Source organism: Schistocerca gregaria, chromosome 9 (assembly GCF_023897955.1).
Source record: "Schistocerca gregaria isolate iqSchGreg1 chromosome 9, iqSchGreg1.2, whole genome shotgun sequence".
Classification (NCBI taxonomy): domain Eukaryota; kingdom Metazoa; phylum Arthropoda; class Insecta; order Orthoptera; family Acrididae; genus Schistocerca; species Schistocerca gregaria.
The window spans coordinates 158,999,155-159,023,267 of record NC_064928.1 but is presented as its reverse complement, the minus strand read 5'-3'; the positions used below and the strand labels follow the sequence as shown (position 1 = coordinate 159,023,267).

Sequence of the window (24,113 nt, the reverse complement as noted above, 5' to 3'; positions counted from 1 at the left end):
TTTAGGGAAATCACGGAAATCTAAAGAATGACGGCGGGACGAGGGTTTAAACTGTTGTCCTCCCAAATGCGAGTCCAATGTGCTAACCACTGCGCCATCTTGCTCAGTTGATTTCTATACACACCTTAATTACACTGTCCCACAAACTCAGCGTTTGCTTGATGATACTGGTCTCATCTTATTTAATTTCAAGATTATATTTGAGGCAGTGCTCAGCAACAAGTGATTTGCCCAGTTGTTTTAGTCTGGTGTGTTACAGGGAATCATTGAGTGAACGTACATTTTATGGAATATATTTATGGACTCTGAAAAGCAAAAGCATATCAGTGGGCTTAGTGGGCATCAGCAACGCAAGACCAACAATAGCTCCTAGTCATACTGGACTCGTAGCAGCAAGTAACATAATACCAAAACACAGCACTTGAGGACGACAGCTGAGTGGACCATCAAAATATTGTGCATAAAATCAAAACAAGAACTGTGGATGAATATCCTGAAGCACACCATTAATTAATCACATCAGAAAAAATTGAGAGATCACAACACTTTTTTTTTTTAAATTAATCTATGTTGATGGATAAAATATCTTTTCACTACACAATGGAAATGTGCAAGCTTTTGGAGCCTTTGGTTCCTTCTTCTGGCAGACAGATTGAAGGGTAAGGAAGAGGGATGAAGGAAAATGACTGGCGAGTTTTAGGAAATGGGGACAAATCGGAAAAGTTGCCGAGATGTTGAGGAGGCTTTCTGGACAGGATGAGAAACCTTGCCAGTCCTTTTTCTTGATTCCTCTGCCTCCCCCTTCAACCCTTCTGCCAGAAGAAGGAGCCACTTGCTCCAAAAGCTTCTACATTTTCCTGCTGCTGCTTGGTTGGTAGGTTCTTTACCTATCCAATTGTATTATATTTTCAAAAATTTGATTATTTTCATTGATATATTAGTTTTTGTGACAACATATTTTTTTGTAAGCCAAAGCAAACAAATTACTATATTTGCTTGAATACAAGTCACAGTGTTTCACTAAAATGTGATTGCAAAAAGTGAATTTGCTGTTTATACTTGTGGCTCTACAAGTACTGGTATATTTTCACATCATAAAAACTTTTCCTGTAGTACTTCTTCCTTAGTTTGAAACAGAGCAACAATATCACTGTTGTTTGCAGAGGAATTGTTGTTTATGAGGTAGCATGTAGCTGTCTTTGATTGTTAACATTTCAATGCTCTGCTATTTTACATGACACAAGTGGTACAGTTGTTCTCTAAGTAAAGAGTAAAATTTAATGAAGAAAGAAAATCGACAGATTTCAAATTTAGGTACAATTATGAGGCAAATGTCAAACTCGTAGTTATTTGTAATGCAAAGAGTATGCCTAATAGAGAAGCTTTCAAAAAGTTCGTTGCAAGAAATACTGTGTGTTCAATGTTCTGGTTGGTAGCAAGGACAAAGTATTTTCTGGGGAGGGTGGCAAATATATTGACAATCATGATAAAAATTACAGGTAGTGAAGTTGACAGTTGTGTCAGTGAAGATTGTGATTAGAAGCCTGGTATTTTTGAGTAATTTATCTGTATAATAAAATGTGAAAGCGTGGTTAATATTGACTGTGGTATAGTCAATGCCCACACCGTGGCGCCTGCAGCTGTATGGCCGCGGTCTTTACATCATACAGCCAACAGCCGGCACCCCCTGCTTATGCGCAGGTCTGCACAGCTGTACAGCGCAGGTGTGGGCCTCACAAACTGAGTGCCTCCGCGCTGTCAGGGCAACCTCAGCCGGCGTCCTCCCGAGAGATATTCCTCTGCCACTCGCCCTATATAGCCGCATACGCCGCCACGCCTGGCAGTCTCATGTTGGGCTACCTCCGTGCTACGTCGACGTCGCGCCCCGGAACGACGCTACACTACGACTGTTTACCATACCGCACTTGGTCTCTGCAGCCCAGTCTCTGCTCTTGATCAAGCACCAAGTTGTTTTGTTATTGTGGAACTGTTGGCAATAAACAGAAGTTGGAACTCACACCAGTCATTATTTGTTGTTTCTCCAATTACGGATACAACATTGACCATATTCAGATAGTTTTTGTTAGTGGGTAATGAGCTTTCCTCTATTGAGCTGCTCAGTTCTCTGGATGAATTGTCAGGATGATTTGTCACATCTCCCCTGGCAATCACAGTCATCAGATCTCAATACTATTGATTCTTGGTATCCTACTTTGGGGAGAAGGGTGCGTGATTGCTATCCACTGCCATTATCTTTTCTTGAACTTTCCACTATTTTTGAGGAAGATTGGTACAATACTCCATGGAAAACAAAGCAGGACTTACGTTTATCTGTTCTAAAGTGACTGAAAACTGTTTTGAATGCACCACTGTATTAAACTGTATTATGCATGGCATTGTGTTGCATTTGTGGTGTTTCCACATTTTTGTACACCAGTGCACATAAATTGTGCTGTAATGTTATGAAGTACCTTGAAGAAAATGGTCTGTGTGACACACAAGAAGAATGGAACCAGGTAACATCATTCTTGGGAAACAGGACTGGCACTTTATTCACTCGAATTAGTGAGTGGTATTTGCAGTGAATATCAGATTGATTACAGATTTATAGATTTCCAGAAGGCTTTAGCCACTGTTCCTCACAAGCTGCTTGTATCCACATTGTGTGCTTTTGGAGTATCATCTCAGCTATGTGACTGGATTCTTGATAGTCAGTTTAAGGTTCACAATTCTTAATAACTGATAAGAAGTCATCTTATGAAACTGAAGTGATGTCTGAGATTTCTCAACGAAGTGTTACAGGCCCTCTGCTGTTCTCAATGTGTATAAATGACTAGCAAATCTACAATTTTTTTGCAATTTCTAAATATGTGTGGGAACTGGATTACATCTTAATCTTGGGTATACCTGGAATTTGTGTCAGGATGTAAATTCAAACCTCCTCGTTGCAAACTTTGCTGAGTTTGGATGTATGAAACCAGAAATTGTAGTAGATCTTGTAGAATGTGAATCAAAAATGTCTTGAAAGGTTCTTGAGTGATTTACTTCAAATTTTTCATGACACTCTAATAAACATTCAGAAGGGCATAAACTGTATTTTTTTAAACAACAATCTATGGGTTTTGTATTAAAACCAATTGCCAGAAAGAAAATGCTAGGCTATGAAAATGTGCAGTTTCATTTTCTTTCTTTCACTCATAGTATTTTAACTCTGACAGCAGGGCTGTAAATCATGAGAGACAAATTGTTACTTCATATAGATAATGTTAAACAAATATATATACACAACAGTGTGCTGTTTTGTTTTCTTCCTTACTGTCATTTTTGTCTGTAAACTATTTTTTTAGGTGGGCTGTATTTATGGCTTATTCATTATGATTAGAATATTACTGTACAACCCAATCAGTACTGTATTATGCTACTCATTTGCAGGTTGAAACTATGTGAAATAATGTCATTGAAGCTATTGTTCTCACAGAGCCAGCAACTAGAGTGGTCTCTCTCATACCTCATATACCCGTGATCCCAACCAATTTATCCATTCAGTTCAGCTACCGTAGTTAAAACGGATTGTGAGAAAGAAAATAAAACTGCACATTTTTACAGGAAAGCACTGTACAGCATAACATTTGCTGTCTTGCAGTCAGTTTTAAGAGAAAACATGTTCATTGTTGTTTAACAAACTGTATAACCTATGTCTGCCCAAATGTTTATTAGGGTATCATGTAATAATTTGAAACAAACTGGTGAAGAACGTTTTGAGAGTTTTAAAAATGTTCCCGCGTATATACTAGTATAGATTTAGGAGACAATCTGAGAAGCCCTCTTAGACTGTCAGCAGGCGATGCTGTCATTTGCTGTCCAGAAAAGTGATAAGATCAAAACAAATTACAAAATGATTTAGAAAAGTTACATGCATAATCTGACAAGGAGCAGTTGACCCTGAACCATAAAACATGTACTGAAAAAAAATTCCATTGAATTCCACTTACATGCACCAATGGTACATCAAACAAATTTAAAGGTTGTCAACTCGGTGCAATATATTTGCAGAACACTCGTAAGTTACAGCAAATCTGCTGAAGACACTATGTGCATTACTCATATTTCTTCTCTTATAGAGTATTGCTAGGCACTGTGGGATGCTTACCAGAAAGGACTGATTGAGAAAATTGAAAAAGTTCCAAGAAGAGTAAATCATTTTCCATTACTGTGAAATAAGAGAGAGAAAGCTATGGATAAAATAATCAAGTTGGGGCAGCAGTCATTAAAACAAAAGCATATTTAGTTGCAATTGAAATCTTTTTATGAAATTTCAATTGCCAACTTTCTCCTGCAGATGCTGTAATGGTTTTTTGATTACCATGTACACTGTGAGAAATAATCATCAAACTAAACTAAGAGAAATTCTGTGAAATGCAAATTGCAAGGACATTCTGTCACAATATTAAACAAAAGAGTGCAAAATGGTAGGCTCTCTGGCTCCTTCATACCAGTAGTAAGGGACACCAAACCAGGCCATCTTGCATTTCTAAAATCTGAATTTGCATACATGCAAATTAATGTCATTTTGCTACTGTATTACACTGTCATGCAAAGTAGGTAATTGGATGCTGCATACCAGAATGTACATGATTGGTAATACAATGCATGCATTTCATAATTCTGTTCATTTCACGTTGGAGAACAGGGGGAACTTTTGGGCTATGAGAAGGCCAACCACTCACAGTAGCAACGAATGGTCTGGGGAACATCCTATAATTGGAAATTGCGGACTGAGTCCTGAGGCCATTCGTTTTTGTTGGCTTTCTCTTTTGATGTTAGAGTCTCAGGGGCCAGCGTAATGGAAGCTCTACATTTTTACAATAGCTGAGGCAGTTTTCTCATGAAAGCCTTATGTTTTGGATAGGAACGTACCAGCTTGGCGCCACGGCTGTGCTGCTGTGCGGGATGTTTCAGAGAAATGGTCGCCGAGCTCCGTGAGACAGCCAATGGGATGGCACCACACTAGCGCCCCAATTATCATATTCTGTAGGTGCTCTTCATCAGAAAGCTTCCTGCTCAAAGTCCTGGCAGAGGCTGTGGTAGGCTGCTTGACTGTTACATCAGTATCAGTGCCATTGAGAATTGGCAAGAAGGAATTTTATTGGTGCCTAGGTTGACGGAATACAGTAGTGGGAGTCTAGACAAATTTTTTGTAAGACCATAATTAGCAAAAGCTTTGTTTATCGATGGTGAGTGGCCGAGTTCTGTCACGGGGGAACAGTCGCGCTCTAGCCGAAGGACAGAAGAGAATTTTGAGGGACTGGTTGCTTGCTGCTGCAGGAGTCTGCCTCATCTTTGCTGTCCTTGGTGCACTGTAATTTCATTTGCAGTTTCACTTGTCCAGCCAACCTGACAAACACTAAGACCTTTTTGAATTTGTGCTTCAATCAGCATCCAAGGCAGAACCGATCTCCATGCAGCAGAACTTATCACCAACAGCATCTGTTATCAGTACACTGCCTTGTACCGCATTGTTGGTAATATGCTCATCTCAGGCTTGTAGGGTTTCAGTTGATTATTCAGCTGCCCAAACTTCAAATTGAGGTTTCTTATTGGTGGCATCTATAGAACTGCTTTGCCTCCTTACATGATATTGTGGTATTGCATCAGATTACCCACTTGTTTGTCGGCATTATACATTTAACCTGTTCTCTTCACTCCCCTTTTAGATTCCAGCCAGAGTCATTTGTAATAAGTTCTTGCCAACACCTCTGTTGGATGAGGACCATTTACATGTTTGGTTTATGTTAATATACATGATTCTTCCTTGTACAAATCCATGCTCAATCTTGTGTTTCAGTTAAATATAATAAATGTAATTGTAATTTTTGAGGTTGACATTTATCTGGTAAACAGTCACACTCACTGAATTCTCTGTTATCATCATTTTTGGAGGGGAACTGCGATCAGTTAATTTAATAAATAAATTATATGAGAGGCTATCCACCCCATACAAGATTTAAATTAAGATCATTATAAGATTGTGTTATACGCCTTGTACAGGCTCAGTATAAAGTCACTTGGGTGTGATTTGCATGGAATCATTATTCTGTCCCCAGCGAGGTGGCGCAGTGGTTAGCACACTGGACTCGCATTCGGGAGGACGACGGTTCAATCCCATCCCCAGCCATCCTGATTTAGGTTTTCCGTGATTTCCCTAAATCGTTTCAGGCAAATGCCAGGATGGTTCCTTTGAAAGGGCACGGCCGATTTCCTTCCCCATCCTTCCCTAACCCGAGCTTGCGCTCCATCTCTAATGACCTCGTTGTCGACGGGACGTTAAACAACACTAACCTAACCTAACCTAACCTAATGTGCATATCAGTCAAGGATCCCATGATAACCAAACTCATGGCTATTTTCCAAGGGTCAATTTTTTTTTTTTTTTTTTTCTCAGTAAAAGGCCATAAACGTAAAGAATGAACAAAAATATTTTGTGCCACCCTTAGATGCAGAAAGAACTGAGTTTAAATTTTATGTGACTGAAATTTTATGTTAATTAATTGTTGGCTATATTTTAGTGTCAAAATCAAGTGTAGGCTTCAGCAGACAAAAGTTGAGGCCAAGTGCAAGTCTGTCATCAGCGCTCACATAGAAAGATTTAGGTCTTCATTTTTCCGACAATCTATTGGTGTGTGGAATGTTGGTGCAGAGTCTAAAAGTGATTCTATGCACTCTCTGATAAACACTTAAGTATGAATTGCAGAATAATCATGTGGACATAGAAAAATAATTTATTTTTGGAGGGAGGAAAAAGGTGTGTCTATTCCATACATGAATGCTTACTGAAATTCTCTTTTGTACATGTTTAGATACTTGCTTATATGTACAGGCTTGTATAAAGGCTGTCAGGGAAAGACATTTGTCATTAATATTTTGGATTTTGGAGGATTGCGTTCCCTTACGCAATAAATAACACTCATTTTCTTTTCAGGTGCCTGGATGCTGTGGGCTGGGACCTAATAGAAGCCCTCCAAACATTCACTGAAATGTATAAAGTGGGCAAAATTCCAGCTGCTGGATTCATAAACCAAAAAACAGCAGAATTGTAAAAGTGAGAATGGTTTTGCCCACTTTGAATATATGTGACTGTATAGCAATTGAAGCAGTTGCTGAGAAATGTTGCACACTTTGTGAATGTCATAGTTTCTGCTTCAAGATTGTTACAGAAAAAGCATATTCAGTGTAAAGTTTTTTTGAGTGAATGGTTAATGCAAGAACATAATCAGGGAACTGTATCCTGATAACAGTTAATGTAATGTTGACTGTACCAAAAGAAAAATTTAATCAAGGTAACTGTTAAATTATGAGACAGATTGCTGAGCCGTAATTAGCTTCAGTACACTGATACACACACAAAAGCTAAAGGACCCAACACTGTCCTGGCTTTAGGAACGATCAGTTCCTTACTTGAGAATTAGAGAAAAGGTGTGTGGCAAAAGGTTAATAAGGGAGGACAGGTCACTCAGACACCATGATGAGAGAGAACGGCCAGCTCATCGTGAATGGATTTTCAGTGTTTGAGATAATGTTTAACCAAGCCTCTCTTTGACTAAATATGCCAAGGAATGTTGTGGCAGAACATGACTAACATAGGAGTAAAGTTCGCCAAATAGTTGAAGTCGTTAATAGTAACACAAAAAAGAATGAAAACTTTGTTGTTAGCTTTTGGACAAATTATTTAACAAGATAGAGTGGGGACAAACACATACACACACACACACACACACACACACACACACACACACACACACACACACACACAATCTACACCTACACCTACCCCTACCCCTACAATTCCCACTAAACTGTGCTGGCTGAATGTACAATGCTGGGTGGCATTGCAATGTAACTTACATGCACAAATTTGTAACCTCATACTGGCTGATGGCTCACTCTTGTCTTATTGTCTGCCTAACCTGCCATTCCTTTCTACCTTCCACAATCTATTTTTTTCTCCTACCCGATAAAGGAACTAATTTCTGTGAAAGTGTATATAATGCCGTGTACATTTTCTTTTATATGTATCAGTGAAACTAAATATTTAGCTTCATGAAAGTATGTACTGGCAAGTAATTGTGTCTGTAATTTCATGTAATCTTGATTAGATTGTATGTAAATAAAAGATTTCTTATGTGAAATCAGTCTAGAAACATAATGTTGAGTCAGATGAAAGTATGTCTTGTAAATATGTTATACGTAAAGATTTTTTTATTTTTATACATGTTGTTGTTGTTGTTGTGGTCTTCAGTCCTGAGACTGGTTTGATGCAGCTCTCCATGCTACTCTATCCTGTGCAAGCTTCTTCATCTCCCAGTACTTACTGCAACCTACATCCTTCTGAATCTGCTTAGTGTATTCATCTCTTGGTCTCCCTATACAATTTTTACCATCCACTCTGCCCTCCAATGCTAAATTTGTGATCCCTTGATGCCTCAAAACATGTCCTACCAACCGGTCCCTTCTTTTTGTCAAGTTGTGCCACAAACTCCTCTTCTATCCAATTGTATTCAATGCCTCCTCATTAGTTATGTGATCTACCCATCTAATCTTCAGCATTCTTCTGTAGCACCACATTTCGAAAGCTTCTATTCTCTTCTTGTCCAAACTAGTTATCGTCCATGTTTCACTTCAATACATGGCTACACTCCATACAAATACTTTCAGAAACGAATTCCTGACATTTAAATCTATACTCGATGTTAACAAATTTCTCTTCTTCAGAAACGCTTTCCTTGCCATTGCCAGTCTACATTTTATATCCTCTCTACTTCGACCATCATCAGTTATTTTACTCCCTAAATAGCAAAACTCCTTTACTACTTTAAGTGTCTCATTTCCTAATCTAATTCCCTCAGCATCACTCGACTTAATTCAACTACATTCCATTATCCTCGTTTTGCTTTTGTTGATGTTCATCTTATATCCTCCTTTCAAGACACTGTCCATTCCGTTCAACTGCTCTTCCAAGTCCTTTGCTGTCTCTGACAGAATTACAAAGTCATCGGCGAACTTCAAAGTTTTTATTTCTTCTCCATGAATTTTAATACATCCTCCAAATTTTTCTTTTGTTTCCTTTACTGCTTGCTCAATATACAGATTGAATAACATCGGGGAGAGGCTACAACCCTGTCTCACTCCCTTCCAAACCACTGCTTCCCTTTCATGCCCCTCGACTCTTATGACTGCCATCTGGTTTCTGTACAAATTGTAAATAGCCTTACACTCCCTGTATTTTACCCCTGCCACCTTTAGAATTTGAAAGAGAGTATTCCAGTCAACATTGTCAAAAGCTTTCTCTAAGTCTACAAATGCTGCAAACGTAGGTTTGCCTTTTCTTAATCTTTCTTCTAAGATAAGTCGTAAGGTTAGTATTGCCTCACGTGTTCCAACATTTCAACGGAATCCAAACTGATCCTCCCCGAGGTCTGCATCTACCAGTTTTTCCATTCGTCTGTAAAGAATTCGCGTTTGTATTTTGCAGCCGTGGCTTATTAAACTGATAGTTCGGTAATTTTCACATCTGTCAGCACCTGCTTTCTTTGGGATTGGAATTATTATATTCTTCTTGAAGTCTGAGGGTATTTCGCCTGTCTCATACATCTTGCTCACCAGCTGGTAGAGTTTTGTCAGGACTGGTTGTCCGAAGGCCGTCAGTAGTTCTAATGGAATGTTGTCTACTCCGGGGGCCTTGTTTCGACTCAGGTCTTTCAGTGCTCTGTCAAACTCTTCAGGCAGTATCTTATCTCTCATTTCGCCTTCATCTACATCCTCTTCCATTTCCATAATATTGTTCTCAAGTACGTCGCCCTTGTATAAACCTTATATATACTCCTTCCACTTTTCTGCCTTCCCTTCTTTGCTTATAACTGGGTTGCCATCTGAGCTATTGATATTCATACACGTGGTTCTCTTCTCTCCAAAGGTCTCTTTAATTTTCCTGTAGGCAGTATCTATCTTACCCCTAGTGAGATAAGCTTCTACATCCTTACATTTGTCCTCTAGCCATCCCTGTTTAGCCATTTTGCACTTCCTGTCGATCTCATTTTTGAGACGTTTGTATTCCTTTTTGCCTGCTTCATTTACTGCATTTTTATATTTTCTCCTTTCATCAATTAAATTCAATATTTCTTCTGTTACCCAAGGATTTCTAGCAGCCCTCGTCTTTGTACCTACTTTATCCTCTGCTGCCTTCACTACTACATCCCTCAGAGCTACCCATTCTTCTTCTACTGTACTTTTTCCCCTATTCCTGTCAATTGTTCCCTTATGCTCTCCCTGAAACTCTGTACAACCTCTGGTTCTTTCAGTTTATCCAGGTCCCATCTCCTTAATTTCCCACATTTTTGCAGTTTCTTCAGTTTTAATGTACAGGTCATAACCAATAGATTGTGGTCAGAGTCCACATCTGCCCCTGGAAATGTCTTACAACTTAAAACCTGGTTCCTAAATCTCTGTCTTACCATTATATAATCTATCTGATACCTTTTAGTATCTCCAGGGTTCTTCCACGTATACAACCTTCTTTCATGATTCTTAAACCAAGTGTTAGCTATGATTAAGTTGTGCTCTGTGCAAAATTCTGCTAGGCGGCTTCCTCTTTCATTTCTTAGCCCCAATCCATATTCACCTACTATGTTTCCTTCTCTCCCTTTTCCTACACTCGAATTCCAGTCACCCATTACTATTAAATTTTCGTCTCCCTTCACTACCTGAATAATTTCTTTTATCTCATCATACATTTCCTCAATTTCTTAATCATCTGCAGAGCTAGTTGGCATATAAACTTGTACTACTGTAGTAGGCGTGGGCTTTGTGTCTATCTTGGCCACAATAATGTGTTCACTATGCTGTTTGTAGTAGCTTACCTGCACTCCTATTTTTTTTTATTCATTATTAAACCTACTCCTGCATAACCCCTATCTGATTTTGTATTTATAACCCTGTATTCACCTGACCAAAAGTCTTGTTCCTCCTGTCACCGAACTTCACTAATTCCCACTATATCTAACTTTAACCTATCCATTTCCCTTTTTAAATTTTCTAACCTACCTGCCCGATTAAGGGATCTGACATTCCATGCTCCAATCCGTAGAACGCCAGTTTTCTTTCTCCTGATAACGACGTCCTCTTGAGTAGTCCCCGCCCGGAGATACGAATGGGGGACTATTTTACCTCCGGAATATTTTACCCAAGAGGACGACATCATCATTTAATCATACATTACATACATACATTTTTATACATACATTACATACATACATTTTTATACATACATTACATACATACATTTTTATACATACATTACATGAATTATATTCTAGGGATCCTAGGAGTCTCTGGGATATGGAAGATATAAATTTCATTTTATTGCAGTTTAATAAAGGTATGGAAGTTTGTAACATTACAGCACTAAAATGAATTTTATTATAACCAAATACATTAATTTAAATTGTCCCTTTTGTAACAGAAATTTCAGTCTCCAGGTTACGAGACCTGACACTGTTGAGCAGCCATCTGAGGTGGTCAGGTGTAAGGCCGGGGGGGGTGGGGGGGAAGAGAGTTGTTACATGTTACAGGAGAGGAGTGAGGCAGGGAGGAGATGGGTAGCAGGATAGGAATGGGGAAAAATGGTGTAATTGCTGTCGGTAAGGTTGTGACAGGAGAGGATGGTGGGCTGCTAGGTGTGGCATTGGGCAGCTGAATTGTGTGTGTGTGTGTGTGTGTGTGTGTGTGTGTGTGTGTGTGTGGTGGGGGGGGGGGGGGGGGGGAGACAACAGGCAACTGTAAGGCTGGAGTTGGATCAAGGAAGGGGACACAGGCAGGTGGAGATAAGGTCTGGCGAAAGCTGACACCAGTGGACAAAGGATGTGTTGCAAGAAGAGTTCCCACCTGCACAGTTCAGAAAAACTGTTTTTGGTGGTAAGAATCTGGAAGGCACAGGCTGTGAAGCAGTTGTTGAAGTCTAGCACAGCATTTGCAGTTGGGTGCCTGGCAGTCTCTCAGCTACAGCTTAGCAACTGTTAAAGAGGACAGGCAGCTTGTTAGTGGTCATGCCTATTTGGAATGCTGCACAGTGGCTGCAGGTAAGTTGGTAGACCATGTGGCTGCTTTCATAGGTTTCCTGCCTTTGAATTGGTAGGAGGTGCCTGTGACAGAACTGGAGTAGGTGGTAGTAGGAGACATTGGTAGGGAAGTCAATATTCTGAAATCCACAGGGTTCAGAGTGTGCTGAGATATCAAATTCCAGGTATTACATCCCACCATGGACAACACAGTGCCCAGTGGCCTTCACTTAACAACGGAGAGCAGTCGTTCTTGCGTAGAGTTGTCAGTGCTGACAGGCAAGCAACACTGCATGGAATAACTGCAGAAATCAATTTCAGATGTACGACAAATGTATTTGGTAGGACAGTGTGGTGAAATTGGTGTTAATGAACTATGGTAGCAGACAATTGGTGCGAGTGCCACTTGTAGTGTCTCTCCTCGGCTTGTGACCATATCAGTTGGACCCTACGTGACAGGAACCTGGTCTGGTCAAATGAGTCCCAATTTCACTTGGTAAGAGCTGGTGGTAGATTTTGAGTGTGATGCAGATCCCTTGAATCCATGGGCCCAAGTTGTCAACAAGGCACTTTGCAAGCTCGTGGTGGCTCCTTAATGGTGTTAGCTGTGTTTATGTGGAATTGGCTGGGTCCTGTGCTTCAGCTGAACTGATCATTGACTGGAAATGGTTATGTTCGGCTACTTGCAGATCATTTGCAGCCATTCATGTGTGGATGACAGTATACCACTTCATCATATCACAATTGTTCGTGATTGGTTTTAAGAATATTCTGGACAATTCTAGCATCACCCAGATTGCCCGACATGAGTCCCATCAAACATTTACAGGGCATAATCGAGAGGTCAGTTTGCGCACAAAATCCTGCACCAACAACACTTTCACAATTATGGAAGCTATAGAGGCAGCATGGCTCAGTATTTCCGCTGGGGACTTCCAACAACTTGTTGAGTTCATACCACATTGAGTTCCTGCATTATACCAGGCAAAAGAAGGTCCGACATAATATTAGGAAGTATCCCATAACTTTTGTCAGCCGGCCGTGGTGGTCTCGCGGTTCTAGGCGCTCAGTCCGCAGTCGCGCGACCGCTGCGGTCGCAGCTTCGAATCCTGCCTCGGGCATGGATATGTGTGGATGTCCTTAGGTTAGTTAGGCTTCAGTAGTTCTTAGTTCTAGGGGACTGATGACCACAGATGTTAAGTCCCATAGTGCTCAGAGCCATTTGAACCATTTTTGAACTTTTGTCACTTCAGTGTAAACCCACTGTCAAAAAGATTAGTCACCCCCCCCCCCCCTCCCTACTAGGAGACATCACACTTATAGCGTATAATGCCATTCGAGCTATGATAATGGATTCATCTCATCCTATAGAACTACCAAACAGTGGGGATGTGTGTTTTACACACTGCTCCAAGAAGCCCCAGACATTTTCTGTGGGATAAAAAAAAGGTGATTTTGCATGGCAGCCGAGATGCTATAGGGCACCAGAGTGTGCGGAAAACCATTAAGATACATTTGCAGCCCTGTGTACATGTCTGTTGTCTTTTCTAAAGTAGAGAGTATCCACAGTACATCCACCATGAAGATGTAGATGAAAGGGCAACATTTGGTCATTGAGAATGTGGAAATAAACATCAGAGTTGAGGTTCACAGTACCCTGAATGAGTTGGCCCAAGTCATGGTACAAAAAACACCTCTAAAAGTCCCAAAACCACCTACAGGCTGAACTACAGCACCCATACACTGTAGTAAGACACCTCACTGGGATATCAGGGCACTCGTTGCCCTGCATCATTCCAAAAGATGCAAAGTCATAACTCGTCAGCGAAGAGTATATATGTCAAGTCAGCTATTGTTCACTTTCTGTCTTGTTGGGCCCATAGAAGATGTGCAGTGGTATGTGTCTGAGCAATGGCCTTTTGCTGTGTACCAGACTCCAGATGCCAACTGCATGCAGTTCCCTTCACAGTGTTCCAAGTAAGCTGGTTGAAATAGACCAGTGTTCACTGACGGCGTTGAACTGGTTGTCCTTGAGAAGGCATGCCACTCGTCTCTAGTCCATGTCAGTTAGGATCTTAAGCTGTAGGTGGTACACTGTTCCTTGTAGACACATTGGATAGTCTGTGCTCATACATTAACAAATCGAGCAGCTTCTTTCACAGTGTGGTCACAAGTAAATCCAAACACGATACCTCCTTTCAAGTATTTTGTCAAGTCAACCTATCTTACTGCACAGATTCTGTACCACTGACTGGCATACACACTTACGCCTACCAGTGGTACGGAGGGCGGGATCACGTGATGGCCCATTATGGGTTCTGCATTACATAAAGTGCTCCAAAGTGACAAATATGCTGTTTTAAGGGGTGGCTAATGTTTTGCTTGGTGAGCTTGTGTATTAGCATGTCAGTGTAAAAATACCTAGCATCTTGAAGAAGCTTCTGGGAGATATTCTTATTGTACACGTCGTTAATGAAAGCTTCAAAATTCCAAAAGAAATATCGGATGAATGTTGTAAACATATTTGATATGTGAAAGATGGGCCAGTAGATTATGGTGTTACAATGGAAATGACAAAATTTTGCAGGAAAAGTAATACAAAAGGAGAATGCATACTTATTTGGAGAATGCCTACTGAGGAAGACAAATTCCCAAAAGTTGGACAATGCTCCAGTTATCCCTCTGCACAAACAGCTGTAGATGTATCATATTTCTCTCTGTAATGTGCTCGACACTCACCAAAATTGTCAGAGTGAATGCACCAAAAAAAAAAAAAAAAAAAAAAAAAATCTATGGGCACCCCAGAGGCTGACAATTAGCAGCAGCTGTAGAAGGGAGTAGACAGCTCACTTCAGGTTGACAATTGGGGTGCAGAGTGGAGCAACTCTCACCATAGGCCACATTTGAAGCCAATTATATGAACTCAGTGCAGTTTTATTATGAAAAGACACTGCTTCTAGTCACATAAAGGGCCGCATCAGAGCTGGAGTGGTTCTTGTACTGTACTTGCTCTGCAGTATGGTGGCCGTGGCAGCAGAATTTCCAAGGCAGCATGCTGGCTGAATGGGTACAGGTTGTGAAGCCTATTAGGGAAGATGTTCGTATAACACCGTTGAAAACAACCTAAGAGGTCTTCATGCACTTGAAGTGATTTCAAGTCCACTCTGTTGCCCAGTCCAATGTTGATCTCAATCCTGTGTCTTGCGTCCAGGATTAGACAATTTCAGTAGTAGCAGAAAATGGTGGAATGGGTTGCTGCGAACATTTCAGTGATAGTATTATTCGCATCAAAATTGATAACAAATAAACACCAATGATAATCGTTCAAGTTTAGTTGTTGTTGTTGTTGTGGTCTTCAGTCCTGAGGCTGGTTTGATGCAGCTCTCCATGCTACTCTATCCTGTGCGAGCTTCTTCATCTCCCAGTACCTACTGCAACCTACATCCCTCTGAATCTGCTTAGAGTGTTCATCTCTTGGTCTCCCTCTACGATTTTTACCCTCCACACTGCGCTCCAATACTAAATTGGAGATCCCTTGATGCCTCAAAACATGTCCTACCAACCGGTCCCTTCTTTTTGTCAAGTTGTGCCACAAACTTCTCTTCTCCCCAATCCTATTCAATGCCTCCTCATTAGTTATGTGATTTACCCATCTAATCTTCAGCATTCTTCTGTAGCACCACATTTCGAAAGCTTCTATTCTCTTCTTGTCCAAACTAGTTATCGTCCATGTTTCACTTCCGTACATGGCTATACTCCATACAAATACTTTCAGAAACGACTTCCTGACATTTGAATCTATACTCGATGTTAACAAATTTCTCTTCTTCAGAAACACTTTCCTTGCCATTACCAGTCTACATTTTATATCCTCTCTACTTCGACCATCATCAGTTATTTTGCTCCCCAGATAGCAAAACTCCTTTACTACTTTAAGTGTCTCATTTCCTAATCTAATTCCCTAAGCATCACCCGACTTAATTCAACTACATTCCACTATCCTCGTCTTGCTTTTGTTGATGTTCATCTTATATCCTCCTTTCAAGACTGTCCATTCCGTTCAACTGCTCTTCCAAGTCCTTTGCTGTCTCTGACAGAATTACAAATTCATCGGCGAACCTCAAAATTTTTATTTCTTCTCCATGGATTTTAATTCCTACTCCGAACTTTTCTTTTGTTTCCTTTACTGCTTGCTCAATATACAGATTGAGTAACATCGGGGAGAGGCTACAACCCTGTCTCACTCCTTTCCCAACCACTGCTTCCCTTTCATGTTCCTCGACTCTAATAACTGCCATCTGGTTTCTGTACAAATTGTAAATAGCCTTACGCTCCCTGTATTTTACCCCTGCCACCTTTAGAATTTGAAAGAGAGTATTTCAGTCAACGTTGTCAAAAGCTTTCTCTAAGTCTACAAATGCTAGAAATGTAGGTTTGCCTTTCCTTAATCTCTCTTCTAAGATAAGTTGTAAAGTCAGTATAGACAATTTCAGTAGTAGCAGAAAATGGTGGAATGGGTTGCTGCGAACATTTCAGTGATAGTATTATTCGCATCAGAATTGATAACAAATAAACACCAATTGTTGAAGTTTAGTTATTGATACATATTGTCAGTGGAGATGCTATAAGAACACTGCCCAGGTGCACAGTATAGAAAAGTTTTATTTTAATAGTAAAGAGTGTAAGTCTCCTTTGTGGAGTGTTAAATTGTATACAAAGGAAAGTTTGTTTGGCACTTGGAATCCCTAACAAGAAAGACAAATAATGATTAAGTGGCTGAAGACTAAAAAGAGTAACAAAAAGGTTCAATTCCAGATCACTTGGGATGTTCAGAAGTTAATGACACAATCAGTCATAGTCTCAGCAAAGGGAGGCTATATGCACGTAGTTGGTGTAAGACCAATGTCAGGAGAGAAAAGTCACTGCCCTAAGCTCAATAGGGATTAAAAGAAAAAACATTGCACGGCAACTGCCAGGTGATGCTTCCTTGTGAGAGCTGCGACTCGTGGGCTGCAGATTTAGCCAACGCATCCCCCAGAGAACTCCAAGGAATAAGTTGTTCGACAGCTGAGACTTAACGGCTGATCTGTGGTTGAATGCCGGCCTCTTGCGACACACACGTATGGAGCAAGCTGCTAGTGGCCATGTGTTGTGTTGCAGAAAAATAGTGTCTGCAGTCACAGCACAGTGTGGTCTTGGAAGCACGCTCTGCTGACAGTGGATTTGGCATGCCTCGTGGCTGCTGGCAGGGGATTCTGTGGACAACAGATTGACAGGTTCGTGTTGTCGTCTGGAGCATTTACCAACATGTGGAATGAGCGCAGATCGGTGTTTGCTGCTGCAAAGGGGTGCTGATGCATAGCCACCTGCGAGACTTCAGTGTGTCACTGTGTATGAAGATACTGAACCAGTAATTCATTATGTAAAAGGAAATGGAAGTTTAATATTCGTGGGTGACTTGAATGCCATCCTAGGGGAAGTAATAGAAGACAGAGTTACAGGAGAACTGGGTTTGGAGGTAGGAATGAGAGAGTACAAGACTGATTTACTGGTGCCATAAATTTCAGCTAGTCACAGCAAACACATTCATGCACCTGGATGGAATAGGAAGCAGCTCTAACAATGGGTGCACTGGGAAGGACCTTGAGCTATGCACATCACTGTGGTTTACAGTGTACGGATATGGATGCACAAGGGTGCAAAACTCACAAGAGAAAGAGGTATACTCGAAAAAGGCCCAAGGACATGGGAAGACTGCTGCTGGATTACATAATAGGCAGATAAGGATTCCAAAATCAGACGTTGGCTTATAGGGTGTATGCAGGAGCAGATATAGACTTGAACCACAATTTAGTAGTGTGAAAGAGTAGCCTGAGGTTTAAGAAAATCATCTGGGAGAATCAATGTGCAAAGAAATGGGATACTGATCTATTGAGGAATAATGAGTCACATTTGACGTTCTCTAAGGCTGTAGACTCTGCAATAATAAATACTACAAAAGCAGTTTAGTTGAAAAGGAAGGGGCATTTCTAAAAAGAGCAATGACGAAAGATGTATGGGCCAATACAGGTACAAGAAAGGAAACTGAATAAAGCTTGGAGCACAGAAGGAATGCTTCAGTTGATAGACAAAAATGTCAGGAAAAGAAAGGAATACAACAATGTAAGTTGCATTGGAATGGAATAAATAGGAAATGCAAGGAAGCCAAAGTGAAATGCCTGCAGAAGCCAAAGTGAAATGCCTGCAGAAACCAAAGTGAAATGCCTGCAGAAACAATGTGTAGAAATTGAAACAGAAATAGTCTTTTAAAGATGTAACAATATTAGAGAAGGAAAATTGATACTATATATGTCTCCTCTCTCTCACGCAAAAGTAACTTGCGCACACGTCTGCAGTCTTAGTTGTCTGAGACTGCATACTTGTGTGCAAGTTGCATTTGCGGGAGGTTGTGTGTTTGTGCATGTGTGAATGTGTGTCTATTGCTGACAAAGGCCTTAATGGCCGAAAGCACTAATTGTGTGAATATTTTTGTTGTGCCTATTGTGACTCAGCATCTCCGCTATATGGTGAGTAGCAACTTTCCTTCTCTAATATTGTTACATTCCATCCTGGATTTTCCATTGTTGGATAGTCTTTTGAAAGATGGATTCAGTGTATAGAAAAATCAAAATAGCTGTCGGTCAAGTTAAAAGGAGAGGGGTCAAGATTGAGAGTGCAAGAGGAATTGCACTGTTGAAAGCAAAGAAGAGAGTGGATAGGTGGGAAGAGTACATTGAAGGCCTCTGCAAAGGGAAGGAACTGTTTGATGACATAGCATAAGAGTAATTGGGGGTCAATATGTAAACACAAACGGGATGAAGTATTATAGTCAGAGTCTAACAGCTTTGAAAGACTGGTTATCAAATAAAGCAGAAGGCACAGATAACATTACAATTTCAAAAATCAGTGATGGCAGTGGTAAGCAAACAAATATTCAAGTTGGTTTGTAGAATCTATGACTGGGAAATAGTACCATCCACACAGACCAGAAGATAGCAAGAGCAGATAAGTGCGAGAACTATCCCATAATGTGCTTGACCACTCACACATCTAAGTTGCCAACAAAAATAATGTACAGAAGAATGAAAAAAAGTCTCTGGAACTCTTGGATGATGATTCTTTTGGCTTTAGGACAGGTAAGGGCTCTAGAGAGGGATTTCTGACATTGTCCTTGATGATGGAGCAAGATTTAAGAAAAATCATGATATATGCTTAGGATTCGTCAACCTAGAAAAATGTTCAACAGTGTAAAGTAATGCAAGATATTCAAAATTTTCTGGAAAATATATCTAAGCTATAGAAGACAGGTTGTTGTAACTGTGACCGGCACGATCGCGAGGTTGAAATGACGGAAAGCGCGACGGGACCCGTGGACAACAATACAATGGGAGAGGACGGGCATGACCAACAAAGGATAGAAAAACCAACAGCAACAACAAGATCGAACAACTGAGTCACAAGGAAACCTAACAAACATGTCCACTCGTACACAGAACAAGAAAGTAAGTAAGCTGTCTTGTGGTGTCACTGCCAGACACCATACTTGCTAGGTGGTAGCCTTTAAATCGGCCGCGGTTCGGTAGTATACCTCGGACCCGCGTGTCGCCACTATTAGTGATTGCAGACAGAGCGCCGCCACACGGCAGGTCTAGAGAGACTTTCTAGCACTCGCCCCGGTTGTACAGCCGACTTTGCTAGCGATCGTTCACTGACTTCTACGCTCTCATTTGCCGAGACTATAGTTAGCATAGCCTTCAGCTACGTTATTTGCTACGACCTAGCAAGGCGCCAGTATCTGTACTATTGATATTGTGAATCATGTACCATAAAGAGCGACGTTTGTCATTAATAGATTAAAGTTAAGTATTCTACTAGCTACGTCCGTTTTTATCAATTCTAATTTCCTTGTCATGTTCCAGACCTCACGCCAGCCTGCGTGAGCTGAGACGCGTGCATTTCGGCCTCCTTTAGGAACACGGTTGGCTCTCCTGCCAACCACAACATGTCTTACGTGAGGCGATGTGTCCACTGACGTACGCGAGATTAGACTGGCTGGTTGAGCAAGAGGCAGGCGTCTAAGTACTCTATCGTGGGCGCTGCTATTGGCCGCTGGAACCACGTGTTCCACTGTGGCGCCCTCGCACTAAAAGCGGGCCGGAGGCGCACGCCGCCACAGCGTACAGCGCAATTTTGCAGAGACCTCTAGGGGTCTTCGTTGTCCATGACATCTGGCGCAGATTCAAATTCCGCAGCACGCGGTACCAGATCCCTCCCCCCTGAAACTTGCGCATAGGGGCAGAAATGCCCCAGACGGTGCCAAGGTGGGCAGCAGTGGGAAGAGGAACTGGGTGCATCAATCACATGTGGCGGGGAGGAAGAGACACGCGAGTATCCATGACAGCTGATCCAGAGTCCAGGGCGGGGGAGGGAGCCACCAATCTACCCGGAGGCGGAGATGGCCGGCAACAGGCCTGCAGGACGACAGCAACAACCAGGACAATGTCTGTACCTGAAGTAGGTAGGGAAAGAGGCGGCAGTGCAAATCCCGTGGCAGCACGAGGGCAGAGCTGATTCTGATGGCGGTGCTCCAACCCTTTCAACGTCTGCACTGACGTCACATGCCGCCCATGAGCCGCAATGACCATGGCGGGTGTCCAACACGCCTTGTGCCTGTACTTGTGGGCCCACACAGCCCTGCCGGGGGAATAATGCTGCGAGGGGAGGGAGGAGAAGGCATCAGCAAAAGGAGCAGGGTGTGCAGCTATCGCCCATGAAGGAGCTCTGACGGACTGCACCCGTCAATTGGCGTAGTGCAATAGGTACTCAGAAACAGGGTGAGGGCTGACGTGGTTGGAAATGTGTCTATCGCCTTAGTCATCTAGTGTTTAAAAGTGCAGACAAGCCTCTCCACCACATCATTGGACGAAGGGTGGAAAGGGGGGCTACAGATATGATACCGTTGGCCTGACAGAAGTCGTGGGAGGAGGGTGCCGTGAATTGGGGACCATTATTGGAGACCTATGTGTGTCGCAGTCCCTCAATGGCGAGAACTTTGGCCAGGGCCATGAGTGTAGCCTCCATGGTGGTGGATGCCATGCGGACAATATATGGGTATTTGGAGTAGGCATCAACGATGAGTAACCACATGGCCCCCTAAAACGGACTCGCAAAATCGATATGGATGCGATCCCATTGCTGGCGAGGCACAGGCCAGGGTGCCAACGACTGAGGGGGGTTGCCTGGTGATGTGCAAACAACTCGCCACCAAAGCGGCGAGGAAAAGTGCGCCCGCCACCGACGGCATCAAGGAGCCCCACCACTACAGGCCGGGCACCGTTGCTCTGAGAGAAATCAGGCGCCACCAGAAGACCACAGAGCTGCTCATCTGCAAGCTGCCCTTCCAGCGCCCAGTGCACGACATCGCCCAGGACTTCAAGACCGACCTGCGCTTCAAGAGCTCTGCCATCATGGCCCTGCAGGAGGCCAGCAAGGACTACGTCATTGGCCTCTTCGAAGACACCCATCTGTGCACAATCCGCGCCATGCGTGGCACCATCATGCCCAAGGACATCCAGCGCGCCTAAACAGCGCATTCTTTTTTTTAAAGAATGTAACTGCAACCAGGACAGTTGCGGGGTTGAAATAGGGAAAGTGCAACAGGACCTGCGGAGAGGTCCATGAACAACAACATAATGGGAGACAATGGACTGGACACAACTAATGAAGGAGAGAATGAACAACAACAGGATCGAACAATGAAGTCCCAAGGAAACCTAACAAACATGCCCACTCATTCGCAGAACAAGAAAGTAACTAAGCTGTCTAACGTGAGGCGATGTGTCCACAGACGTACACAATGTTTGACTGGCTGCTTGAGCTACAGGCAGGCACTTAAGTACTCGATCGGGGACGCCGCTATTGGCATTTGGAACCACGTGTTCCACTGTGGCGCCCTCACACTAAAAGTGGGGCAGAAGGCGCACTGCCACAGCTTACGGCGCAATGGTGCAGAGATCTCTAGGGGTGTTCAACATCCAAGACGTCTGGCGTGGATTCAAATTCTGCAGCGCGCGGTACCAGACATGTAATATACAATATATACAAGCACCAAGAGGGAAAACAAGAATGGAAAATCCAGAATGAAATGCTCGGATTATAAAGGATATAACACAAGGATTTATTCTTTCATAAGTGCTGTTCAATCTGTACTTCGAAGAAGCATTAAGGTATGCTATGAATTAGCAATTCGCGGCACAGTTCAATTCCTGCCTTGACTGGCAGTTGGCACCATCACAGGTCATGCTTTCTGGCCATGGCAGATACCACATATCTACTAGTTCTCTGAACACATCGTCACACTGAGGCTAGATATGGCTGTATTCACAGCGAGGAGTGAATTGAGATTGAGTGAAAGAAGTAGCATCAGCTGGGGACCAGTGCCAGGATCTGTAAGCAGCACCAGGCAAGGCTGCACATATGGTGGAGGTCTGTGCGTAGTGCTGTGGATGGAGTTGTTTAGGTCCCAGTGAAACTGGCCTAGGGTGTTGGCTGGTGACAGCAGCTATTTGTAGATGGAGGGTGGGATGGTCGCTGTTGTCAAACAGCAGACTGTGGTGATTGCTGTGTTCTTCCATTATAATTTGTTCTCAATAATCGATTGTTTAGTTTTATTAATAAACGAAATACGTTTCCTGCACAAGACTGCAATCGTGAATACTTTCGTGAAAACACTGTGTAGATTGCCTGTTAAAATTTCTATACTTAGTACAATGTTTTGGCTGCTGCGAACGTCTGATATCTGCAGTTAAGATAAAAAGAGCACACAAGAAGACGTATATGTTTTACAACATGAGAGCAAAAGATAATAAATTAAAAGGTTAAAAAATATTTTTAATGGTACACTCACCACATAGCTCCAAACTTACGAGAAAAGGTTCTGTGCCACTACTGAAACATATGAGAAATCTGTGTGTTGAGTAACTGCTAAATTTAAAAAATTTACAAAAATGTACTTAGACAAAAGGTAGTGGTATTGTTGGGGACTTTGCTTTCAGATTTTTATATTTTATAATTTTTTTTGTCTTTATATTTATAAAAAGACTGATGGTCCTTATAATATATACAGGCAAAGCCAAATTATAAAACATGATTTAAAAAGTATAATTCCATTCTTGCCAAATTAGCTAAACAGATGGCATCAATTAGCCAGTATGGAGTTCTCCAAATTAATAAAAAGTATTCATTAAATCTTACACACATCTACAGGGTGGTCTATTGATAGTGACCTGACCAAATATCTCATGAAATAAGCATCAAACGAAAAAACTACAAAGAATGAAACTTGTCTAGCTTGAAAGGGGAAACCAGATGGCGCTATGGCTGGCCCACTACATAGCGTTGCCATAGGTCAGACGGATATCAAATGCGTTTTTTAAAATAGGAACCCGTATTTTTTAATACATATTCATGTAGTACGTAAATAAATATGAATGTTTTAGTTGGACCACTTTTTTCGTTTTGTGATAGGTGGCGCTGTAATAGTCGCAAAGATGTAAGTACGTTGTATCGCGCATCATTCCACCAGTGCGGACAGTATTTGTTTTGTGATACATTACCCGTGTTAAAATGGACCGTTTACCAATTGCGGAAAGGTCGATATCGTGTTGATGTATGGCTATTGTAGTCAAAATTCCCAACCCCTGGATGTGCTATGTGTGCTGCTCGGTATCCTGGATGACATCATCTCCAAGTGTCCAGACCGTTCGCCGGATAGTTATGTTATTTAAGGAAAAGGGAAGTATTCAGCCACGTGTGAAACTTCAACCACGACCTGCAACAAGTAGGTGTTTTAGCTGCTGTCGTGGCTAATCCGCACATCAGTAGCAGACAAATTGCGCGAGAATCGGGAATCTCAGAAATGTCAGTGTATAGAATGCTATACCAACATCGATTGCACCCATACCA

General features: G+C 41.8%; 1 protein-coding gene across 2 annotated transcripts in view; it reads left to right on the top strand.

Moving 5' to 3' along the window:
* LOC126292135 (nuclear RNA export factor 1-like) overlaps positions 1-9,055 on the top strand; it is a 137,616-nt gene extending 128,561 nt beyond the window's left edge. Inside the window, exon 14 of one of the 2 annotated variants that reach the window (XM_049985973.1) lies at positions 6,980-9,055. In XM_049985973.1, coding sequence (XP_049841930.1) covers positions 6,980-7,097 — 118 coding nt within the window. In that variant the 3' untranslated portion in view covers positions 7,098-9,055. The remainder of the gene's footprint in view (positions 1-6,979) is intronic. The other variant, XM_049985972.1, reaches the window with a different exon arrangement.
* The last annotated feature ends 15,058 nt before the right edge of the window (positions 9,056-24,113 follow it).